This window comes from Penicillium psychrofluorescens (assembly GCF_964197705.1).
Source record: "Penicillium psychrofluorescens genome assembly, chromosome: 4".
NCBI lineage: Eukaryota > Fungi > Ascomycota > Eurotiomycetes > Eurotiales > Aspergillaceae > Penicillium > Penicillium psychrofluorescens.
The window spans coordinates 2,871,546-2,892,756 of record NC_133442.1 but is presented as its reverse complement, the minus strand read 5'-3'; the positions used below and the strand labels follow the sequence as shown (position 1 = coordinate 2,892,756).

General features: G+C 52.4%; 8 protein-coding genes across 8 annotated transcripts; 6 read left to right on the top strand and 2 right to left on the bottom strand.

Moving 5' to 3' along the window:
- Positions 1-238: 238 nt before the first annotated feature.
- Positions 239-1,306, top strand: PFLUO_LOCUS6723 (Proteasome subunit YC7alpha/Y8 (protease yscE subunit 7); the record flags this gene model as incomplete). The annotated part of the gene is made up of 5 exons (XM_073784293.1): positions 239-245; positions 330-392; positions 485-579; positions 645-857; positions 920-1,306. 5 exons carry the CDS (start codon positions 239-241, stop codon positions 1,304-1,306), a joined length of 765 nt encoding a protein of 254 aa, XP_073640763.1.
- A 1,525-nt stretch (positions 1,307-2,831) lies between these two features.
- On the top strand, positions 2,832-3,517 carry PFLUO_LOCUS6722 (uncharacterized protein; the record flags this gene model as incomplete). The annotated part of the gene is made up of 3 exons (XM_073784292.1): positions 2,832-2,844; positions 2,923-3,154; positions 3,223-3,517. 3 exons carry the CDS (start codon positions 2,832-2,834, stop codon positions 3,515-3,517), a joined length of 540 nt encoding a protein of 179 aa, XP_073640762.1.
- A 2,451-nt stretch (positions 3,518-5,968) lies between these two features.
- PFLUO_LOCUS6721 (uncharacterized protein) lies at positions 5,969-7,544 on the bottom strand (the record flags this gene model as incomplete). The annotated part of the gene is made up of 3 exons (XM_073784291.1): positions 5,969-6,208; positions 6,255-7,449; positions 7,498-7,544. The coding sequence occupies 3 exons, from the start codon at positions 7,542-7,544 to the stop codon at positions 5,969-5,971; spliced, it is 1,482 nt and encodes a 493-aa protein (XP_073640761.1).
- A 153-nt stretch (positions 7,545-7,697) lies between these two features.
- Positions 7,698-9,500, top strand: PFLUO_LOCUS6720 (uncharacterized protein; the record flags this gene model as incomplete). Its single annotated transcript, XM_073784290.1, has 2 exons — positions 7,698-7,776; positions 7,846-9,500. 2 exons carry the CDS (start codon positions 7,698-7,700, stop codon positions 9,498-9,500), a joined length of 1,734 nt encoding a protein of 577 aa, XP_073640760.1.
- Positions 9,501-10,052: 552 nt separating this feature from the next.
- Positions 10,053-11,571, top strand: PFLUO_LOCUS6719 (Chitinase 4; the record flags this gene model as incomplete). The annotated part of the gene is made up of 6 exons (XM_073784289.1): positions 10,053-10,094; positions 10,182-10,282; positions 10,342-10,595; positions 10,667-10,696; positions 10,751-10,800; positions 10,849-11,571. 6 exons carry the CDS (start codon positions 10,053-10,055, stop codon positions 11,569-11,571), a joined length of 1,200 nt encoding a protein of 399 aa, XP_073640759.1.
- A 1,818-nt stretch (positions 11,572-13,389) lies between these two features.
- PFLUO_LOCUS6718 (Metallothionein expression activator) lies at positions 13,390-15,611 on the top strand (the record flags this gene model as incomplete). Its single annotated transcript, XM_073784287.1, has 2 exons — positions 13,390-14,104; positions 14,152-15,611. The coding sequence occupies 2 exons, from the start codon at positions 13,390-13,392 to the stop codon at positions 15,609-15,611; spliced, it is 2,175 nt and encodes a 724-aa protein (XP_073640758.1).
- A 1,876-nt stretch (positions 15,612-17,487) lies between these two features.
- On the top strand, positions 17,488-18,981 carry PFLUO_LOCUS6717 (uncharacterized protein; the record flags this gene model as incomplete). The annotated part of the gene is made up of 5 exons (XM_073784286.1): positions 17,488-18,174; positions 18,231-18,323; positions 18,373-18,465; positions 18,516-18,767; positions 18,820-18,981. 5 exons carry the CDS (start codon positions 17,488-17,490, stop codon positions 18,979-18,981), a joined length of 1,287 nt encoding a protein of 428 aa, XP_073640757.1.
- Positions 18,982-19,517: 536 nt separating this feature from the next.
- Positions 19,518-21,057, bottom strand: PFLUO_LOCUS6716 (Ribonuclease T2 precursor (RNase T2); the record flags this gene model as incomplete). The annotated part of the gene is made up of 6 exons (XM_073784285.1): positions 19,518-19,670; positions 19,731-19,828; positions 19,899-20,135; positions 20,184-20,376; positions 20,430-20,724; positions 20,774-21,057. The coding sequence occupies 6 exons, from the start codon at positions 21,055-21,057 to the stop codon at positions 19,518-19,520; spliced, it is 1,260 nt and encodes a 419-aa protein (XP_073640756.1).
- Between the last annotated feature and the right edge of the window lie 154 nt (positions 21,058-21,211).

Genomic DNA, 21,211 nt, shown 5'->3' with positions numbered 1-21,211 from the left:
CTAAATACAAGCTAAAATAGCCAATGTACTTGCGTAATTAGTAACGTTCGTTAGTGAACACCGTATAGCATCTAACTATCCCAAAGCGGCAAGCGGTCAGCCCAGAGCTCCAGCTTCCGACCAGGCACCTCCGGGCGCGCGTCAGACCTTCCTGTCATCCACCGGCGCCCTGTTCTATCTCTCTCTCCCTCCTCTGCCTCTCTCAATTCTCTAATTCAACCATCCTCACCCGTTCATCATGTCTGGTAAGCTTCTGCATTACCCTCAGCCCCCCCCTGCTTGACCTCCCCCGTGACTTCATCACCGACTGACCTCGTCCTCGCCAACAGGAAGCGCAGGCTACGACAGACATATTACCATCTTCTCCGACCAGGGTCGATTGTATCAAGTCGGTATGTGATCCCACCTCGTTTCTCGAGACCATTCCCAATTCCTCCACGATGTGCCGTCACCATGACCACTAACCGACTCACCTGCCCTCCAGAATATGCATTCAAGGCCATCACATCGGCCAACATCACCTCAATCGGCGTGAGAGGGAAGAACTGTGCCGTGGTGCTGTCGCAGAAGAAGGTTGCTGTAAGTTTGGAAACCGCTTCAGCCAGCAAGGTGTTCTGATCGTTCGATTTTCGCAATTTCTCCAGGACAAACTCATCGACCCGTCCTCCGTTTCACATGTCTTCAAGATCTCGCCCTCCGTCGGCAGTGTCATGACCGGCTCCATAGCAGATGCTCGTGCATCTGTTGACCGTGCTCGTGGAGAAGCTGCGGAATTCCGGTACAAGTTCGGCTACGAGATGCCGTGCGATGTTCTTGCAAAGCGCCTGGCCAATATCAACCAGGTGTACACACAACGAGTCAGTTTTTTTTCTCTCCCTTTCTAAATCTTTGGGGGTGTGCATCACTGACACATGTCCAGGCTTATATGCGGCCACTCGGCGTGGCCACGACCCTGATCTCAGTGGATGACGAGCAAGGCCCGCAGCTCTACAAATGCGACCCAGCTGGCTACTATGTCGGGTACAAGGCGACGGCGTCGGGCCCCAAGCAACAGGAGGCGTTGAATTACTTGGAGAAGAAGCTGAAAAACAAGGATCATGCACCGGGCAGCTGGGAAGAGGTTGTGGAGCTGGGCATCACGGCCATGAGCAACGTCCTCAGCGTCGACTTCAAGAAGCACGAACTGGAGATTGGCATCGTTGGTGGGCCGCGCGCGGACGGCGCAGAGGGCACCACCACAGACTTCCGGGCTCTGACAGAGGAGGAGATTGATGAGCGGCTGCAGGCCATAGCCGAGAAGGACTAAACGGGCCGTCTGCAGGAGCTAGAGACCAGGATGAGGGTGGGTTAGAAAGATGCAGGACGAATCTGTGAATGCCAAGGTTCGATTTTATTTCCATGTCTTATTTTCTGCGAGTCAGCCTGGATGATGCAGTGCATTCTTTGCCGAACGACATGAATCGTAATTGTAACTACCGGGTCTCCGGCATGATATCACCTCAGCACGCACGGTCATCTTGTAGCCGACTTGCGTGCTGTGGCCACGGCCAGCTGTGCAAGCATGTCAGTCATCGTGGCTCGGACCGTGGAAGCGAGGGATTGATCACACATTTCGCCATCCGGCGCAGACCGCAAGGGAGAGAGAGAAACCAGTAGCTCGCATGTCTTCTTCAGCTGTTCCACGCGAGCGCCACCTGTGGCTTTCAGCAGTGGCTGGGCACCATTGGCATGCGGGTGGGGAGGGGAGCTGAGAAGCCCTAATTGGGATGCACCAGCCACGATCATCGATGAAGGATCTGATCTCGCGCAGAATCCCTTTTTTTTTTTAATTATTATTTTGATTTTTCGCCTTCTGATAACCCTTCTCGGCAATAGATAGGGGGGCTCCCACGAGACGAACTGACTTGACGTATCCCCCTGGTCTGTTCCGGCAGTTTGCCCCTCCGCACCCAATCACCGCGCCGAGACACTCTTTGCTCCTGACCGGAATGGAGAGGAAATCGGCCGTACAGGAACCTAATCTCAGTCGCGTTGCACTAACTAACCTAACCAACCGTTCTCCACCGGCCCTAGTCAGTTCGCGCTCCAACGAAGACTCATTGACTGGTCCGGCTCAGAGGGTTGATTTTTCCCTGCTGCCCTTCGGCTCTCCACAGCTGCTGAAACTACCCATGATTCGGCCCCGCTTCGCTCGCTCTCCCTGCGAACGAACAAGGATGTTCCTGGCCATGTTTGCCGTTGACGGTTTTCTCGGGATGCTAATCGCGTGTCCCCCGAACCCACTCACGCACGTTGCCCAGCTGGCGTCCGCGAGAGATTATTTCAATGACGCTGGATCTTCACCGTCTATTGGCGCAGCCGGCCATGCCCACCGATGATCCTCCTACCGTTGCTGCTCCGCCGTCACGGGCTGATAGTCCTAATAATTGATTAAATCGATTTTTTTTTTTGGGATTCCCTGTCTCTTTCCTTGCTGGGGCCGAGACCCCGTTTTGAGATCGCGGGCTGTCATGTATGTATGGGGTAAATCCCAATTGATACATTTTCTTTTTTTTTTTTTCTCTTTCAATGCTATTTTTTCCCCTTCTATAAAGGGTCTTTAGTCTTCGCCTCCCCAGAACCGTTAGACGGCCTGACAATTCGACCACATGGAAATTCCATTCCTCTTGGCCCATTGCTATAACATTTGCCTCTCCCTCATTGGCTCCCTCTCTTGATGTCATATCAACCTGGCCCTTCTTTTTTCTCTAGTCCCTTTTGTTTTTCGCCCTCTACTAATTCCCGGTCACCGTGCTGGCGAGTGATCGTTTATCATCTCCCATACCGAGAGCATGGCCGATGGACGTAAGCTGGACCTTCTACAACTATCGGAGTTCTTATCGGACAGAATGCTGATATGCCCATTGCGGGTTTGAATCACAGTCAATCAGGCCCGTGCTGTGCGAGTGGCCGAGCTCATCAATGACTATCGAACTCTGTTGATGCACATCGCCCAGCAGAACGTCCAGGTCCACCCACAGGAAGCCCATGAGGAAGGCTTCGTCGTGTTACGAGAGTGTCTCGCCGCTGCACAAGGCTTAATGGCTGCCAACTACAACCCAGCCCCGATGTCAGGACGGGCCAGTGCCGAGTTGGAGAAGGCAGAGCTCCAAAGGTAAGGGAAAGAATGCACTCGAAGCCCCGTTTTACTCTGCTTCTTCTCACACTTCTTGCCCCGATCAGAGTCATAATCGATAGCAGCGCCAGACGCTTCCAAGCACACAAGATCTACCTCCGCGCAGCAGCAGCACGCCGATGGGCCATGTCCCGCGCTAACATTCTCCACGGCCACCCGTCACCATCGCAGCGTGCCGCGGCGCTGAAAACCGCTAGCACGACACTACGCCATGAATTGGCGCACGCCACTGATGAGCACGTTGTCGCGGATCTTCGAGCCGCTGACCTGCGGGCAGGACATTGGCTCGAGGATGACCCGCCCTTGTCTATGATACAGCATTGGATCCACGGACGGAGATAATGACCTTTCGCATTCATTTCTTTCTTTTTTGAATCTCCCCATTACACGAGTCAGTGACAGAGCGTTGAGCGTTTGGGTTTAATAGAGGGGCACAGCGCCGGCGTGGATGGGACCGTGGACAATAGCGCTGGCCGCTACATACTGTTTTTGAGCAATTACTTGAGTTACTATGTGGTTCTGACTTCTAGTTACGATATCCCCTGCGATTTTGTCTTTACAAATTTTTTTCATCCGGTATCGAGGCGTTCTGGAGCGATTTCTTGTTTGTGGGTGTTTGTGTAACGTATGGGTAGGTAGAACTAGACACGCTTACAATCATCATTCCGATCTACCGTGTAGATCGATCCCGATTTCCAGATTAAGCCGATTGCATGATTAGAGTGCTTAGCTGGAGGAACCGAGCTTGGGTAGTGAATTTGGAACAAATACTATTGATTCGACCGAGGAATCTACCCAATAAAGTTGCATTGGTTCCATAACCCTAAGAGGAAACGGCTCGTTAGTCGGCAGTGGCTGGGCACGGACATGACGGACATGAACCAAAGTGCCGGGTGCCCGAGGCAGAGATGCCAGCTGAAACAAATGAAAAAGTACAAACAGTATTCTTTTTCGTGGGCTTAAGTCTCTCTCTCTCTCTCTCTCTCTCTTGTGTGTGTGTGTGTGCGTGTGTGTGGGTAGTCCGTATGGCTACCTACTAACCACTACTTACTATCTGTATTTGCGGACAGTGCTAGATGACTCGCCGGGCGCCCGGAGCCGTTCGGATATTTGGCGCAACAAGCGATGCCGATCGACGTGGAGCTTTTCATCATCGCAACGTACACCCAAATGTGGCTATTGCCTAGGCAGGGACATTCTAGTGGGAGCCCAAAAAAAAAAAAAAAAAAAAAAATCTAATAATCGCGGAATGGATCTGGGATCGGTGGATCCGGGGCTAAGGCGTTAGTCGGAGCCGACTCGGTGCCAATCGGCGCGAAGCACGGGCTGATGTCTGGTCAGGTTCAGCTGGCGATGTCCTTTTCGGCCTTTGCGCGCTCTTAGCCCTCCTTCCAAGTCTGGGACCTAACCTTGACTCTGTGGAGTTATTGTTGATCTCGGTGTAACTCATCCATCTCTCCCCCTTTTATTTTGCCTCTTCCTTCAGGTGCGAATGTGATCTCAGTGATCGGCTGTGGGGCATTGTACTATTGAGCATAGCCATGTGCCCGAACCTTTCTTTTTTTTTTTCACCTTTCTCTTGTTACGGCGTTTCGCTACCGTCTAAAGGATCTACTATGCCTTGCTAGTGGTATATATGTAGCTGCCATTTGAAGTTGGCATACTTTTGATCTTCGGATCGACGGAATGAGAGACGAATGATCTGCTCGTCCTTCTCGTTCAGGCCCATGGTCACCAGGTAGACAGTACCACCTTGTGGTCTCCCAGTTTGAGAAATGTGATCTCTTGCCGCCTTTTTACTCTAGAGCCAATCCAATATCCGCCGTATGATACCGAGTGCGTGTCATTTAGGTGTACAGTTGGTAAGCTAGTGGTGTCCACGAGAGGCCAGAACAATATATAAATTTATAATCCGAGTAGCCAGCAAAGGGTTCGTTAGGCCTGCTTGATATCAAAACATGTGCACTATGCTCAGAGGGCTGAACCAGCCGGTGAAGCTAGCCAAGATATTCTTCGCGGGGGCGAGTACTTCATTCATTCTATACTTATCATTTAGCGGGTGGCGAGACAAAATCATTCGACTAGGTGCTGTGTCGCCCATGTATTTTCCACACAGACCAAACAGCAGAGTTGAAGATCAAAATAGTCACTCCGTTCGACGATGTTCGACAGCATAACACATGTCATGTTGCACCGAGACCCTGCGCAGGTGGAGATGTCACGCTACGAGGACCCTGCAGCTTGTGCGACTGACAAATATAAGAATCGCTTTCCAGACTCCGTTTCTGGCGTCATGATTCTACTAGGAGTCAAGATCTAGAACAACAGCTCAGCCACATTGATCCTCAGCCACGTACACTGCCACAGCAGGAATCCCACCAATAATCATGTGGGGGCTGTTATTTATAACCGGCTTCCACCAGGTACGAGGACCTGCTCCCAATTAGCCTGCGACATCAAGTATCCCTCCACATGAACATTCATCTGCAGTCGTTCTCAAAATCGCCGACCACCACGGACTAGGGTAGCTGAGTGTGGCCGGGTAGTTACAGCAGTATTCGAAATCAGTTTACCCCATGCTCTCTCACGAATTATTTCCCAACTATATGGGCAAGTCGTAGATCCCCCCTGCCATGATGTATTTTACTCGAAACTGTTATACGCCCGCTACCCTTTCTCCCCCCTGTTTAAGCATCTTACTCACCAGCGCGAGCCTCGGCCTCGCACTGTGCCCACGGGCGGACTCGATTTACTGCGATCCTCGTTGATTGCCCTTTCCACGCCCACTTGTATCTACGATACTGCAACACCCACCTCAACATGACTATAGCTGAGTTCTCGTTCAAAGTTCAGTGTCCAATAAAGCGTCAAAAGAGACTGATCTCCTAGTCCGAGTGTCGCATATGGAGATACCCATGAATATCCTCGCTTCAGGGCGACGACTGTGCTGATGGTGAAGAAGCCCCATCCTCCTCCAATCATTTCGAACGGCGGCAGATGTTGGACGGTATAGGGGTGTTCAAAACTTGGATGCTGAAGGGTGAGAAAACGTCCGCTAGGCCCATAGGATAATACATACTAGGAAAAAATGGACGTCCGCGATGATATCCTCCACACCTGGTGCACGGACGAAGAAAAGCCATCCATGGCCCACATTCTTCAATTGATGCGTATTCCCGATTTTGATAGTCACAAGTGATATCCGACGGGGCTGGATCTGCCCCGATGACCGCGGCACAGGCGCGCAGCAGTCCCCCCACAGCGGCGCCGCCGGTCTCGGCCCATGCAAAGTATCGATCAACCGCAAGCGTGTCTCAATGTGCTCTGCGGTTGGGCGCTCCTGTGCAGTTCGAACAAGCATTTCCCGTACCAGTGCCATCAGTTGCTGATCAGCCGGGGAGTTGACATTGGTCCCTGAGAAGTTGAACCAGTGCAAGATGGAGTCGAGGTTCGCGTGGAATGACTGGTCCTTATTCGGTCGCAGGCTCTTCAGATACTCCAGCGAGTACCCGTTGCACAACCCAATCATCTCGAGGAACACACAGCCCAGCGAGAATATATCCGCCGACCGCCCGTTGGGCTCGTACTCGGCGACTTCGGGGGCGAAGTATTTCGGAGTCCCGCGTTCGCCGTCCTGCGTGATACTCTGTGAGATGCCTGTGAAGTCGGTGGAAGTACCGAAGTCGGCCACCCAGAGTCCAGCAGGCGAGAGGAGGATGTTCGCTGGCTTGATATCTTTGTGGCGGATGGATCGTTGGTGCAGGTATGCGATGGCGCTGGACGTGCACCCGATGCTTTGCTTCAGCCGGGTGGACGCAGAGGAGGGAGTATCAATACCTAGGCTGCGTAAACGCTGGGTTATCATGGCTTGATAGCCAATTCCTGCGTCCCCAGGGCCAGGGTTCTGTAAGAGGTTGTCGACGTCTTCGAGAAACGTCCCCAGGTCACACACGGCAACCGGCCACAGCAGCAGCCCAAGGAATGGCCCATGGGTGTATGTCCCGACAAGCTTGATGATGTGTCGGCTGTCGAGTTTCCTCAGGATGTCCATTTCCCGCAGGTCTTGCGCCCCGATCTGCCGCCGACAGTACCGGCGCTTCCAGGCCACTGTCTGTCCACATACTACCGTCTCGAACACGCCTCCGTTCATCCCATGGCCGAGGAATCGCCCTTGCGATAGGGGGAGGGCCTCGTCAGTGTGAAATTCGACGTGGGATGTTCCACGACCTGCCCAATCCAGTCCGTCCCGGGCCTCGTCTACAAACTGTGGGACCCTGTCGATGTTACTAAATCCATTTAATACTTAAGAAGCATATCCATACCTAGGACTATCTCGCGGCGGTTCGTCGTGCATACTCGTGTACCTCATAATGCTCAAAGCTGGTCGATGTCACAAGGACCCCAATACGAGCCGCACCCCACGTTTATGCCCTATCGGGATTAGTTGGTTGGCATTTACGCTCGTAGAGATGGGTGGTCTCAACATTACCTGTTGCCACTCATAGCCGTCACTAGCGATGCGATGGACCCGATATCGCTAGCCGGCTTCGGCGTTGGGGCCATCTCGCTCACATTCCAGCTCTTTGCAGGCTGTGTAAAAGGTCAGACCAGGTACAATCTTGCTCCCCTCCTGGGCCAACCAACTCGCTAACGATAAAATAACATAACAGCCTACAATCTCTTGTCCGATGCAAATGGCATGCCACCTCAGTTTCATTATTTGCGTGTCCGCTTGAAAATAGAGCAACACCGACTGCTGAACTGGGCCGAAGTGGCCAACCTGACCGAGAAGAATGACTCCCTTTGCGCAACCTTGCGGTTGAACGAGGCCCTCGTGCAGGAGGTTCTGAGCGAGCAGGAGGCCATAATCACGGGTTTCTGGAACGTTGGCCACCCGTACCGATCCCTAGTTGATGGCGGCCAAGGCGGTTCTCTCTACAATGCGGCAGGGGAGTTCGAGTTCCAAGAGCGGTTCCCGCACGCCAAAAGTTCGCTCGAAACCAGAGCCCTCAGGTGCGTGGAGAGGCTGCGGCTCTATCCCGTGCGTTTCCGCTGGGCGGTGTTCGATCGCGAACGCTTAGAGACCGCGCTTGCTCGGCTCGGCGTGCTGAACGATGGCATGCAGAGCCTGCTCGACTCGCAGCAGCAATTTACTCTCCATCAAGTGCAGACCCGCACGTCCATGCAGGTCCTTCAGCTGAATAACAAGGTCGACCACCTACTCCAGATCTTCCAGGCGGGCAACATGCAGCGCTCTTTGACGCAAAACTTCGAACCTCGGCGAGAGACAGAAGTCCTGGCGACGCTGGCGCGCTTCAAGGCGCTGAACATAGATATCAACTCGAACCCCAGTGATGAACTCAGCAAAGACGGGCTCTTAGACGCGGGATCCTGCACCATCTTCCGCTCCTCCCCAGCCACCTACATGACAAGGGAGATAGAGCGCTCAGTCGGTCTGTATGATGGCAAGCCAGCGTGGATTGAATGGAAATACTACGACCCAGTGCTCCAAAACGGCCACCCCGACCAGTTCACCCAAGCACGAATCTGCAAGCTCTCAGCCCTTCTCAAGAACTCCCAAAAGCCCACGCAGTTCCACACGCCCGCCTGCATTGGCTACTTCAACGACGCACCACACAACCGCTTCGGACTGGTCTTCCGTCGTCCCACTGGCCCCGCATCCGCCCACGCTCCAACTTCGCTCTTCGACATCTTCCATGACGACGAGAAGCCTTCCCTTTCCGCGCGTGTCCACCTCGCACACACTCTCGCCACCGCAGTGCAGCACCTTCACTCCACTAACTGGATCCACAAAGCCATCCGGAGCCAAAACGTAGTCTTCTTCACAGAACCCGGCCACACCGATCTCTCAAACCCCTTCCTCTGCGGCTTCGGCCTCGCGCGCCCAGCCCACAACACAGAGATGACCGAGCGGCCCGACACCACCCCGCTGTATAACCTGTATCGGCATCCGCTGGCACACAGCGACGTCGCGACAGAGGGTATTGGGGGGTTCAAGAAAGCGTTTGATATCTATAGTCTGGGAATTGTGCTCCTAGAGACAGCGCTGTGGATGCCGCTGCATCGGGTACTGGGGATTGAGGGCGAGAATGTGCAGGGACATTTCCGGCCGGGGGTGACGAAGAAGGTACAGGTTACATTATTGCGGGAAGCTCGGTTTTTGGATATGGTAAAAGCTGCGGCGGGGGACATTTTTGGGGATGTGGTAAAAGCTTGTTTGGACGGGTTCGGCGCGGATGAGAATGAACAGGGCGAGAAGTTTTACGAGGACGTTGTCGTGAGGCTGGAGAGGGTTCTCATATAGGTACGGTTGGGTTAGGGCGCAGTAGGCGGTAGGCCTGATGGTGTCGGGAGCAGAACGAAATACTAGATTTCTAGGAGATTCTATGTGGATCTGAAACTACAGTCGATGGATTATTGCCTTGCACATATCGGAAAACAGAGATGCCTTTTTGTACCCTAATCACATGATACGCTAAACCGGGTCCGATAGTGACAGTATTTAACCAAAAGTTCTGAGGTTGAATATGACATGTCTATACGTGGAAATTCTTATGTGATCGGGATTGTTGTGTTCTACTATGGATCTGAAACCCATAGGAGTCTTCTCAATCAGCGCGGCCCGCCCGATGACTGATCCGTGGTCAGGCCTTGGCGGTGGGTCCCGAGACTATTTATCATATGTGGATTGGTCAAGCCAGAACGACTTGACGCTCTTTTTCGAGCAGCTCCAAAAACAACCGTGGCTCTTCATCTCCTCAGACCGGCTGCCCTGCTCACTGCCTTTGTGGTACTTGTGGCTGTTCTGGTGCAGCACTACTCTAGTACACTCGGTGCTCCTACTGCGTCGCCCACCATGTCGCCTGGATTCAGAACCGTTGCCTACTATGTCAACTGGGTATGTTTTGATATTCCTTGAGTGTATCTTCCACTGGAATGATCTGTCTATATTGTGACATCCCTTGTTGACACCCCCATTCACTAGGCAATCTACGGACGCAACTACAACCCGCAGGATCTGCCCGCCGAGAAATTGACACATGTGCTCTATGCCTTTGCAAACATCCGTCCCGAGAGTGGTGAAGTGTATGCCTTGTCATTATCACCTTCCCCAAATCACTCCTGGCTGATCTACCTACCTCCAGGTACTTGACGGATTCATGGTCCGACATTGAAAAACACTATCCCGGTGACTCGTGGAATGACACCGGCACCAATGTATACGGGTGCGTCAAGCAGCTGTTCTTGCTCAAGAAGCGGAACCGCAGGCTGAAGGTCTTGCTTTCGATCGGTGGCTGGACCTACTCGGCCAACTTTGCGCAGCCGGCCAGCTCTGATGAGGGGCGGGCCAAATTCGCGGAGTCGGCGACGCGGCTGGTTTTGGATCTGGGGTTTGATGGTATGTCTGTGTGGCGCCAGGATAGGGAGATTTCCTTTTTCTTTTTTTTGAAACTGACCGCTTTTCTTCAGGTCTGGATATCGACTGGGAGTATCCGCAAGGTACATCTACAAGCCAAGCTCTATTCTTGTACGAATAACTCACACCCTGAACAGATGAGACCCAAGCTCAGAACCTGGTTTTGTTGCTTCAGAAATGCCGAGAGGTGTGATGCCCACTTTTCGAAACCGACAAGATCCTAACAATGCTTTAGACCCTGGACAAAGCAGCAGGACCCGGCCGCAAGTTCTACCTGACCATAGCCTGTCCCGCCGGGCCCGACAACTTTACCAAGCTCAAGCTGCCCCAGATGACACCACTGCTGGACTTTTATAACTTGATGGCTTACGACTACGCCGGCAGCTGGGACAAAGACGCCGGGCACCAGGCGAATCTCTTCCCGTCAACGTCAAGCCCGACCTCGACGCCCTTCTCCACCGTCGCAGCGATGGACCACTACATCAACAACGGTGGTGTGCCACCCTCAAAGATGGTCATGGGGATGCCGCTGTACGGACGCGCCTTCACCAACACCGACGGGCCCGGCACTCCCTTCTCGGGCGTCGGTCAGGGCAGCTGGGAAAATGGCGTGTGGGACTACAAGGCGCTTCCGCAACCCGGTGCGAGCGAGCATGTTGATTCGAAAGCTGGCGCATCGTGGTCTTATAGTTCCGCAGACCGCACGATGGTCTCGTACGACAATGTCGTCATGGCGCAGACGAAGGCTTCCTTTGTTACACAGCGTCAGCTGGGTGGTGGTATGTGGTGGGAAAGTAGCGGTGACAAGGGAGGAACGACGGCCAATGCTTCGGATGGCAGCTTGATCGGGGCTTTTGTCGACGGCGTGGGCGGTCTCTCTGCGCTGGACCAGACGGCTAACGCGATCGACTATCCAGATAGCAAGTACGATAATTTGCGCGCGGGATTTCCTGGATGATGATATCCAAATGGGTGAGGGATGGTTCGGACAGGCCGGGATGTGCCGTGCCTTTCATGACTTTGTACTACGAAACCAAATTGAATACTTTTTCTGACTACGAGAAGGGACAAGCATTTGTTGGTTTTTTTTCAAGTTTCATTGACAGCTACCTCAAGAGATAATACCACAAGGCGCACCATCAACCACTCGGTCAATCCCATCACTCATGTTTTAGCCTAGAATCACTATGCCCGAACCTCGTGACAAAACCTCCCGCTCAACAACGTCCGTTTATTTGGACTCGTCGAAGACGTAGGTGAGGTGGCACTTGCCGCAGTACTGACGGTTGTGCATGGCAGCCATGAAGATACCAGCACCGCACTGAAAAAGAGATATATATATTAGCGAGTGGAGATGACAGAGAGAGAGAGGGAAAAGACATACCTCGGCGGAGGGGCACTCGCGGCGGAGACGCTCGATTTTGCCATCGCCATCAACCTTGTAGTACTTGAGGACGGCGAGCTTGGTCTTCTTGCGCTTGTGCTTGATCTTCTTGGGGGTGGTGTAGACCTTCTTCTTGCGCTTCTTGCCACCACCACGCAGGCGGAGCACGAGGTGCAGGGTCGACTCCTTCTGGATGTTGTAGTCCGAAAGAGTGCGGCCGTCCTCGAGCTGCTTGCCAGCGAAGATCAGGCGCTGCTGGTCCGGGGGAATTCCCTCCTTGTCTATATCGCGGGGTTCCCGTTAGCCACGTCGTCTTTTGTGTCTGATCTGAACGGCTCGCTTACCCTGAATCTTGGACTTGACATTGTCAATGGTGTCCGAAGACTCCACCTCGAGGGTGATAGTCTTACCCGTAAGGGTCTTGACGAAGATCTGCATCTTGAGAAGGCCTGGAGAGGTAGTGGGTTAGCGGATGTTTTGGTGATTTTTGGTGCAGGCAGACGGGGCAGATGCAGTGATCATTCTTATCTGCCTCGCACACCTCGAGATGGGGGATGCTCACCTCGACAAGTTGTCTTCCTCAACCTTGAAAAGATGAAGAAAATCAGAGTGTGGGCAAAAATCGACTAGCGAGGAAATCGGTTGTGTGGTCACGTGGGACACCGCCTCCGGAAAGGAAGATTGATGACTCCGTGGATGCCCAATTAATCAGGCGTCAATTTTCAGGTGTCGATGACATCGGTCGTCAACAACCCCGAAACTATCGCCCCGGACAATCGATGGACCCAAGATCCCACCGATCGCGCTATCTACTGTGTTGAACAGCACAAGCGATTGTCCGGGGAACTGGGACAACATGGCGCGGCACGACGGACACCATCCCGCGGACTCCTCGCAGAAACATCGACACGGCCCTTGCAGAACAGGAAATGGGAAGATAGGAAGAAATCAAGGACTAGCAGCCCCCAATCGCAAGGCACAGTGAACGCACAGAGGAAATCAATCAATAATAGTGGGCCCGTCCTCGTCACAGCTGGGTTGCTGGCCTCGGGCGCGTCGGTTGCCCTGACAACGGCCCCATTGTTGATAGCCCATAGATAGATCGCTGTAAGACGGGTCCGGACTTCTTCATTTCAAAGGTCCGGAATCCTCCAGACACAGTTCTCCTCGCACTGGATCAAATTTGAATTCTTGACTGCTCTCGCGTGTCACACTCGAGCTTGGAATATCCCATCTCATCCCATTGAAGAGAGCTAGAGTCTAGCTTCTCGGTTCCGTTTCTTTTCGCTTTTCTGCTTTGATTGTTGCGCGTTGATTGTACTGTGCACCGACTGACACTGCTGTTAGGTCGTCCCGTTCGTCCGTTCCTGTCACTGGCTGCCAAAAGCCCTGATGAGCGTCGCCCCGAGATCCCTGGGCCATCGCCGCCAAAACTCGACGCCATTCAAGGCCAAGGCTCCGACAATGGTGGCCACCGCCGTGCCGCCAAACCGAGGCCACCGCCGCGGCCAAACAGTCGACTATGGCTCGTTTGGTCCCCAAATCGCCACTGACAGGCGCAATACGCCGAAGACGGTCACGCAGCTTCGCGACTTTTATAACGAAAAAGCAGCAATCCCTTGCCAACAGGCCACTGTGCAGCAGAATCAGGCCTACTTTCCCGTGGCTGAACGCCGTTTTGCCCCGGCAGATCAGTCTGCTCATCAAACGTATCAGTTTTCGACCCCTACAACCGTTAGGGATCAATGTCAAGCTTTCACTCACGAGCAATTGCAAGCCATACACGCTCAAGTGGGAGATATGACTCCCCGCAGGATAACCTCGAGTCTTTCTCGGCCCCGGAGCCAATGTTCGGAGACTGGATCTCTGAATGGACACTTGAACCACCACATCCACCAAGAGCCAGAAAGACTTCGGCGTAACTTGCGCTCAAACCAGCATCCGAGTCAAGCACATGCTGAAACTGATGACTGGGAGTTGTTTCCCCAGCAATGCCTCGTTGGGGTGCCGCCGAATATGGCTATATCTCGACGACACGATCAACAGCAGGTCGCTGTGAAAGCAGAGAATAGCCCGGAAATGTCCCACGCTCACATCTCTTCTTCTTGTATGTGCCTTTGTTTACATATTGCCGGCACCGCTGACCTTCTCCAGATTTCCCTTTAACCCCAAATCACACCCCCTCAAAGAGATCTTTTGATCTGTCCATGTACAGCAGTGACCTGACCCCTTCCAAACACCTAACCCAGTCATTCCCTCCCCAGATGCCCTCCCCTGACAGTTCCCCTCTAGCTCCAGCATTTGCTGAGCTTGCTGCTATGCCCTCCCCGAGATCCTGCCAAATCCCGCCCCAGAAATTTGAAAGTGCCTCTCCCACACCCTCGGACTTGGACCAGGTCGCCTATTCTACATCTTCTCCCATCAAAGGAGACATGGATGCTTCTGAGGATTCCATGAGCCAGATTGACCTTGACACTCGAGTCAAGGCATGCCTCCGCAAGACGGGGATCTCCAATGAAAAGATCAACCAGTACATCGCCGGCCCTGACGCTCAGGACGCGAAATGGGATTGCCTGTTTCCGGGTTGTAATTCTCGTTTTGGACGAAAGGAAAACATCCGATCCCATGTCCAAACCCACCTTGGAGACCGTCCATACCACTGTGACGTGTGCACTCAGCACTTCGTTCGTGGCCACGACCTCAAGCGCCATCTGAAGACCCACGCTGGAAGCAAGCCTTTCGTCTGCCCGTGTGGTGCCAACTTTGTCCGCATGGATGCCTTGACTCGACACCGCCAGCGTGGTATGTGCGTTGGTGGCATCAATGGTATCCAGCCGAAGACGACCAAGCGTGGTCGCCCACCCAAGAACAGCCGTCCGGACATGGAGACTCGCGTCGACAAAGCAACTCGCACTCGCCGCCGTGTGGCTCAGAAAGATTCCCAGCAGTCACCCACCACCACTTATTACGAGTCCATGACTGAAGCTTCCTCCCCTCGAAGCTCTCTTGGTCTTGAAGATGGCCCAGCGCTCTATGAATCTCCCGTCCACAACGATGCTCCCATGTTCAACTCGCCCAACTATGACAACGCCTACTATGTGGCACCGTCGTCTTACACGCCGCCGGCCTCGCCCGGAAACAGCACTGGAAATCTCCCATCCGGTCCGTTCTCGCCTGCGTTCGACGATGACATGCTACCGATGTCGCCGCCTCAGCTCAGCCAAACCACCTACGAGAGCGCGCTTTCTCAGTACGACCCTATTATCGCGCCAGAGCCGTACACAAAGGAGTACCTCTACAGTGACCCGGCTCTTTCGCCTCACGATATGTCCTCGCCTCACACAGCACCCACCCTGGCCGAGTCTGTTGGCTCTGAGCTGGACCCATTCATCACCAAAGATCCTGTTGAGGACTTTGATGAGGAGTTTGCCTCTCTGACCAATCAGTCAATGTCGAGTTACCCCAGCGCCTATCCGTTTGTCGACGCATCTGACTTTGCCGCCACCACGTCGTTTTACAACGACAAGACCTTCGCCAGTCTCAGTTCACTCGGCGAGGATCCTCTATCCGAGCAAATCGACAACCTCTCCAACGAGTTCCTCGTCGACCCCTGAACCACTCACCACCCATCTCTCAGGGGGTGAATAGATCTTTCTCTCGGGTGGTTGTTAGGACAACGGCGTTTTTCTTGTTTCTTCTTTCTTCTCACGAAAGACATTATGATATAGACGGCATGTCCAACCATACAGGCGTGACAACTCAGTCAACGACACACTGGACGATGTACAATTTGATGACGGGTACGACAGCAAAACACGAACGGGAGTTCTTCTTTCTTTACAATGCTCATTCTTTCTTGAGCTGACCCATGGCACGGGTCTCGGGCTTTTCAGCATCTTTCTTCTGGCATTTTATTTTCAACATCAGCACATGGCGGGGACTCAGGGATATGGATTCGACTGGCCGGCTTTCCCACGGTGGCTTGGGAGGAGTTCGGGATACTGCTCTTTCTGCCTTTTTGATTTGCCCCCTGCCCCCTTGTTTTTCCCCTTTCATGCCCATTTTTCTCTTGACTTGATGTGATCAGTGTTCATTTTTTGTCTGATTTGTCTCTTTCTTCTTCCACCACTTCACTTCCCCTTAATTTCTCCCCTACACTGCCCCCCTTGATGATTTGAGATGTGAGCTTCTATCTGTGAGGATATTTTGGTTGTTTCAGATCTGCTTCTTTCGATGCGGATATGGTTAATGACCGGCCTGTACTTTAACTTTCGTTTCAATTGATCTTCTGTTGGCTCGGGAAATAAGCGTTGTTTTGTTTCTAACCGTAGCGAGGAAAACATAGCTATTACATACTCAACATCGATGACCTGTGATTCACTATAACTATATCAACCACCTTATGTGGTGAGCCGTAGGATCCTAGATTTTCCATGTTTTCTTCAATCGCACACTCTGAGACAAGCGATGACATCAACAGAAGGCCTCGAAAGTCTGACGTTTAATTCCTATTTCTTGGCCGAGCCCAATGCTGTCAACGAGGGACCCACATGGCGCACGGGACGGCAGTTGTTCTGGACCCCTGGGCGAGGACCTTAATTTCCTGATGACATAGTTAGCCCTATCCGGGCCTAGAATTTTGTGACAGGACTTCCCCACCTTTATACCTACCCTCCTTACAAAGCAATCTATCTCCTGAATGCAAAGAGGATAGATAGCAGATCCTGTATGTACCCGTCTCTCTAGGCGGGTGAGTGGCTACTGTGTTTGGCCGGTAGAATAAACATGACTCTTGGCCACTAGGGCTCACAAGATCAAATCTGCCAAAGGTCCTATTTCCTGATGTACCGGAAACAAACGGTCTGAACTTATCCACTTTCAGTCCCGAGTGAAGGAGATCATTCAGCCGGGCTAGATCCACGCAATGAAACTTCAAAAACCAAATAGTGGGACGGCACCGGCTAAGAAGCCTGGTGCTCGGCATTTGTGCACTTTTCGAAACACCAGTCAGAATACAGGGTAAAAGCACGTCATGGTCAGGTAGAACTTCTGGGTCATGTTGAAGATCCCGAGCCATGCACAGATCGGGACATGTCTAAATTAATTTTGATCAAGGTACGTAGCCACAGGACCCAGAATTGTTATCCAGACGACATTACTAAAACACTTTCCAATATATCGGCAACCTGAGAGAAGCCCCACTCAAACACTAGAATAGAAATGTCGGCGAGGGCCGTGGTTTGATTAAGGGTTATACAACGTAGAGACAAATGAGTTAAATATCTGGATCACTGCGTTCTGTCGTTCCTTCTTTCTCAAAGCTTGAAGCTTGTGTTCAATCCTTTCTTTGTATCAGATCTTTTCTCTCTCTCTTTTTCTTGCAAATTAACTTTGCATCTCGTTCCTTTCCAAATAACGTGTTTCTCTTATACTGCTTTTTGATCTTTAATTCTCATTAGTTGCGACTAGCTACCAAAACAGGTGAAAAAGATGCACTTGAAAACCTCCACCGTTGCCTTGTTGGCATCTTTGGCTGCCGTTAGCGATGCCAGTCCCTGGGGTCTGCGCACCCGCAACAACCGGCATATTAAATCCTACAGTATCGAGACCTGGTACAGCACCGAGACCTTCTACGGCACGGAGACCTTCTACGGAACCAATTCGGTCCCTACGGTGAGCGTTAACCCAACCGCAGTGTCCTCGTCTGCTGTGATTGTCACCCCGACGTTGTCTCCAAACTCAACTCAGGTGGCCTCTTCGACCTCGAAGCTCCCGTCATCCGTTGCAGCAATGTCTACTGTTACTCCATCTGGTAATGCGTCTTCCTCCTGGGCAATCAGCACCTCGGTCGTGACAGTATCCCCCAGTGCCGCCTCGTCTGGTATTGCATCTTCGGGTGTGACCAGCTCGCCAGTCGCAGTCTCCCCGACAAAGATGCCATCTTCTGCAGTGGTTTCCTCCGGTGTCGTCTCGCCTATTGTTTCGCCCTCGCGGGGGAGCAACAGCTCGATCAGTGTTCCCCTCAGCACCGGTGTCTCGAGCTCAAGCACATTTAGCCCGAGCTATACGAACACTGCCGATGTGACGATCACCTACACTCTCGGTGCTGGCACCTCAACCAGAGTTGTCACCACCACTATTCATAAAACGGCTACTGCCGCCGACTCTGCTGTCGTGGTGTGTATTGGATTGGAAATGCGCCGTGTTCACAGACGAAACTAATAATTCCCTAGACCGAGACTATTCCTGCCGCCTCTGGTGCTCCAGCCACTACTGAGACCATCACATTTGTCGAGACCGTCAGCGACGGCCACACCGTCTGGGTGGTATGAATTCGATTGACTGTGTTCGGGATCTGGACTAACTATTTTCTAGACCGAAACTGCTGCCATTCCTTCTTCTGTTGCCGCTACAGATGTGACTACTACTGTCGTCCCGACTGTTAGCAGCGGACACACTATCTGGGTGGTATGTGTTAGATGGGCTGTGTTTGATATCTGTACTAATCTTTTGTCTAGACCGAGACCACCACTCTCGGAACTGCTGCCACTAGCACTCCTGCCATCAGCGGCTCTGCCATCAGCACTGCTGTCACTAATGGCTCTGTCACTAGCACTCCTGCCAGTAGCACCCCTCTCATCAGCAGCTCCGCCATTAGCATTCCTGTCACAAGCACTCCTATTATCAGCGCCTCCGCCATCAGCAGCTCCGGTGCTTGCAACCCGGCCACCGTTACCGTGACCTCTGTCTCTGTCCGAACAGTCACTGTGGTAAGTGCATTCAACCCTATTTGCACGTGTTACGTATAAACTCTCTGTCTAGAGCGGAAGCGCCACTTCCACCGCTTCTGCCACTGCTTCCCCCGACAACAACGGCGACAACGGCAAGCACTGGGGAGAGGGCCACCACCACGGTCACCACAATGGCGAGGGCCACGGCAGCACCAGAAGGCGTTCGTTCTTGCCCTTGCACTACTTCATTTAAGTGAACAGAAAGAGAGAGACCCTACCTGGTCTCCTTGGATGATGCTTGTACCTGTCCATGATACAAGAGTATCTTCCCAATTCCATTCTTGTCATACAAAGGTATACGCTGGTCGTGTACTTGTTTCCCCCAGACCTTTGCTTGTTCCAAGCTGGGATTGTTTTCACTTCTACTTCACTTTTGACCCACACTCTTTTGAATTGAACCCAACTCTTTGCTTTATTTCTTCTTCTTGCAGTGGTTTGTCTTGTAGATTGAATCTAGTGTCTAGGGTCTTTTAAGGAAAATTTTATGGATTTGAGTTCATGGGAGACAGTGTGGATTGGGGTTCAGTGTCTCTATGCTGTTGGGAGATGGAGGAGAAATTTGAGTTGTAAGAAGTGTTCCTCAGGAGCTTTCAGATACTACCAGAGATACTACTGCCATTAGGTCTATTTAAGAGTTCTGCCGACCCTTTGCCGCTGCAATATCAGTCGATGAAAGATGGCGCCGCTCGTCACGACGAATAAAAAGCACGGCAAGTAAAAGCCAACTCATCAAAACATCGAGTCCCGCGACTTCCAGGTGATCTCAATCTCGATCGGATGATCTTCTTGCGAGGCAAATACTTGACTTTGCGCTTGGCCCTTTGGTGCTTTGTCGGCGAAGAAGGTCGTGTTGCCCATGTAGCAGAGTTTCCCATCCTTCACCTGCACGGAAAGTAAATCAGAAGAGGTCCACTTGAATCCAAGGAGGGTAGAAAAACGCACTGTAAATTCTTCTGGGGCATTGACGTGAGGGCCGCAGTTCAATGTGTCTTTTTCAAAGCTGCAAGGTCCCTTGCTAGAGGTAAGAGTGAATGCATCCTCTGATATAGTTGCTCATTAGCATAAGGGAACAAAGAAAGAAAGAAAAAGAGAGAAAATGGTACGACTTACCCGAAACCTTCTCTGCCCGGAAAGTGGCGCACGTTCCAGACGCAAACCATGTCCCGTAGCTGATAATGCAGCCGCGTTGTTGGTTTAAACGAGAGACCATCATATGTCCTTTACCCAGGAACGGGATTCCTGTTGCTGTCGGCTCAGAATGACCGGTTGTTGTCTTCGTTGGCTCATTCTGTTCTCGTTTTGGTGGATAGCGGATGCCTCTGGCAGGGCAGTTGGAGGTTTGGCCGTCTGGTAGAGAATTAACATAGATGCCAGAAGATATGCGGACTGACGAACCTGGTTTCGCGGGAACAAACTTCCCAGTCTGTATAGTTCCCGCTACATTGAAGTGGTACCAGATCTCGCTCAGCGAGTGGGATCGACAGCGGACTGTCACTGGAACACCATGGAAATGCTCCAAGGCGTCCTCTATATCGTCCAGAGCATAGGTTTGGGTATGGGATGGAGTGATCCCTGCATCCGCGAGGACCTAGATAGATGATGGTCAGTAATTGGGAGGGCAGGTCAAATAAGGGAACCAACTTGGTAGGAAGGTAATGTCTTAAAGACCTCGATGGTCCTGTCAAAGTAGTCCACCACCTCCTGCTGTGGCATGTAGCCGTCGTAGCACCGCGTCTCCAAGGTGCTGATGCAGGTACCATGCTTGTTCCACTCGTGCTGCCACAGGTTGCCGTCATCACCGCGATAATCTTTCCAGTACTCGCCCATGTAATCCACGAGATCCCCATTACCGGAGTCGACGAGGATCAGCGAGATGTTACTGTACCTGCGGCGCGAGTCACAGAACTGGTCAAACCCGCCGTTGCAGTGATCCGGCCTGGGGTGCATTAATATTACATGTCCGTGAATGATGATATATTGCTCACCAGAGTCCATGTATTGTCCAGGAATCATCTGGACCGAGAGCTGGGTCAAAGTCCCAGAGCTGGGTCAGCAGGAATTGCCCGCCTGGGTAGTTGAAGCAGCAGGTGTCTTGGCCACTGTACTTGGTGTAGCAGCTTAGATCTGAGCGAGAGCAGCTTGATGCGGGTTCTACTTGTTGATTTTCTGGTTTGGAGAGCGAGGTCAGGCCCAGTGAGCCGGCCAAGGTCCGGAGAATGGTCTGGGGGCCTGGAAGCTCCCGCAGCGGCTGTTGATCGGATCCCCACATGATGGTCAAGCTGTGTCGGGAGCAACCACGTCTAGTGAGTTCAGTTCAGCGAGTCAATCCAAAATCCCTGAAACCCCCGACCTTTCGATCGCGTCTATAACAAAGAGAATCCAGGATGAGTCGCATTCAAGATACACGTGCTCGTCGACCCTGA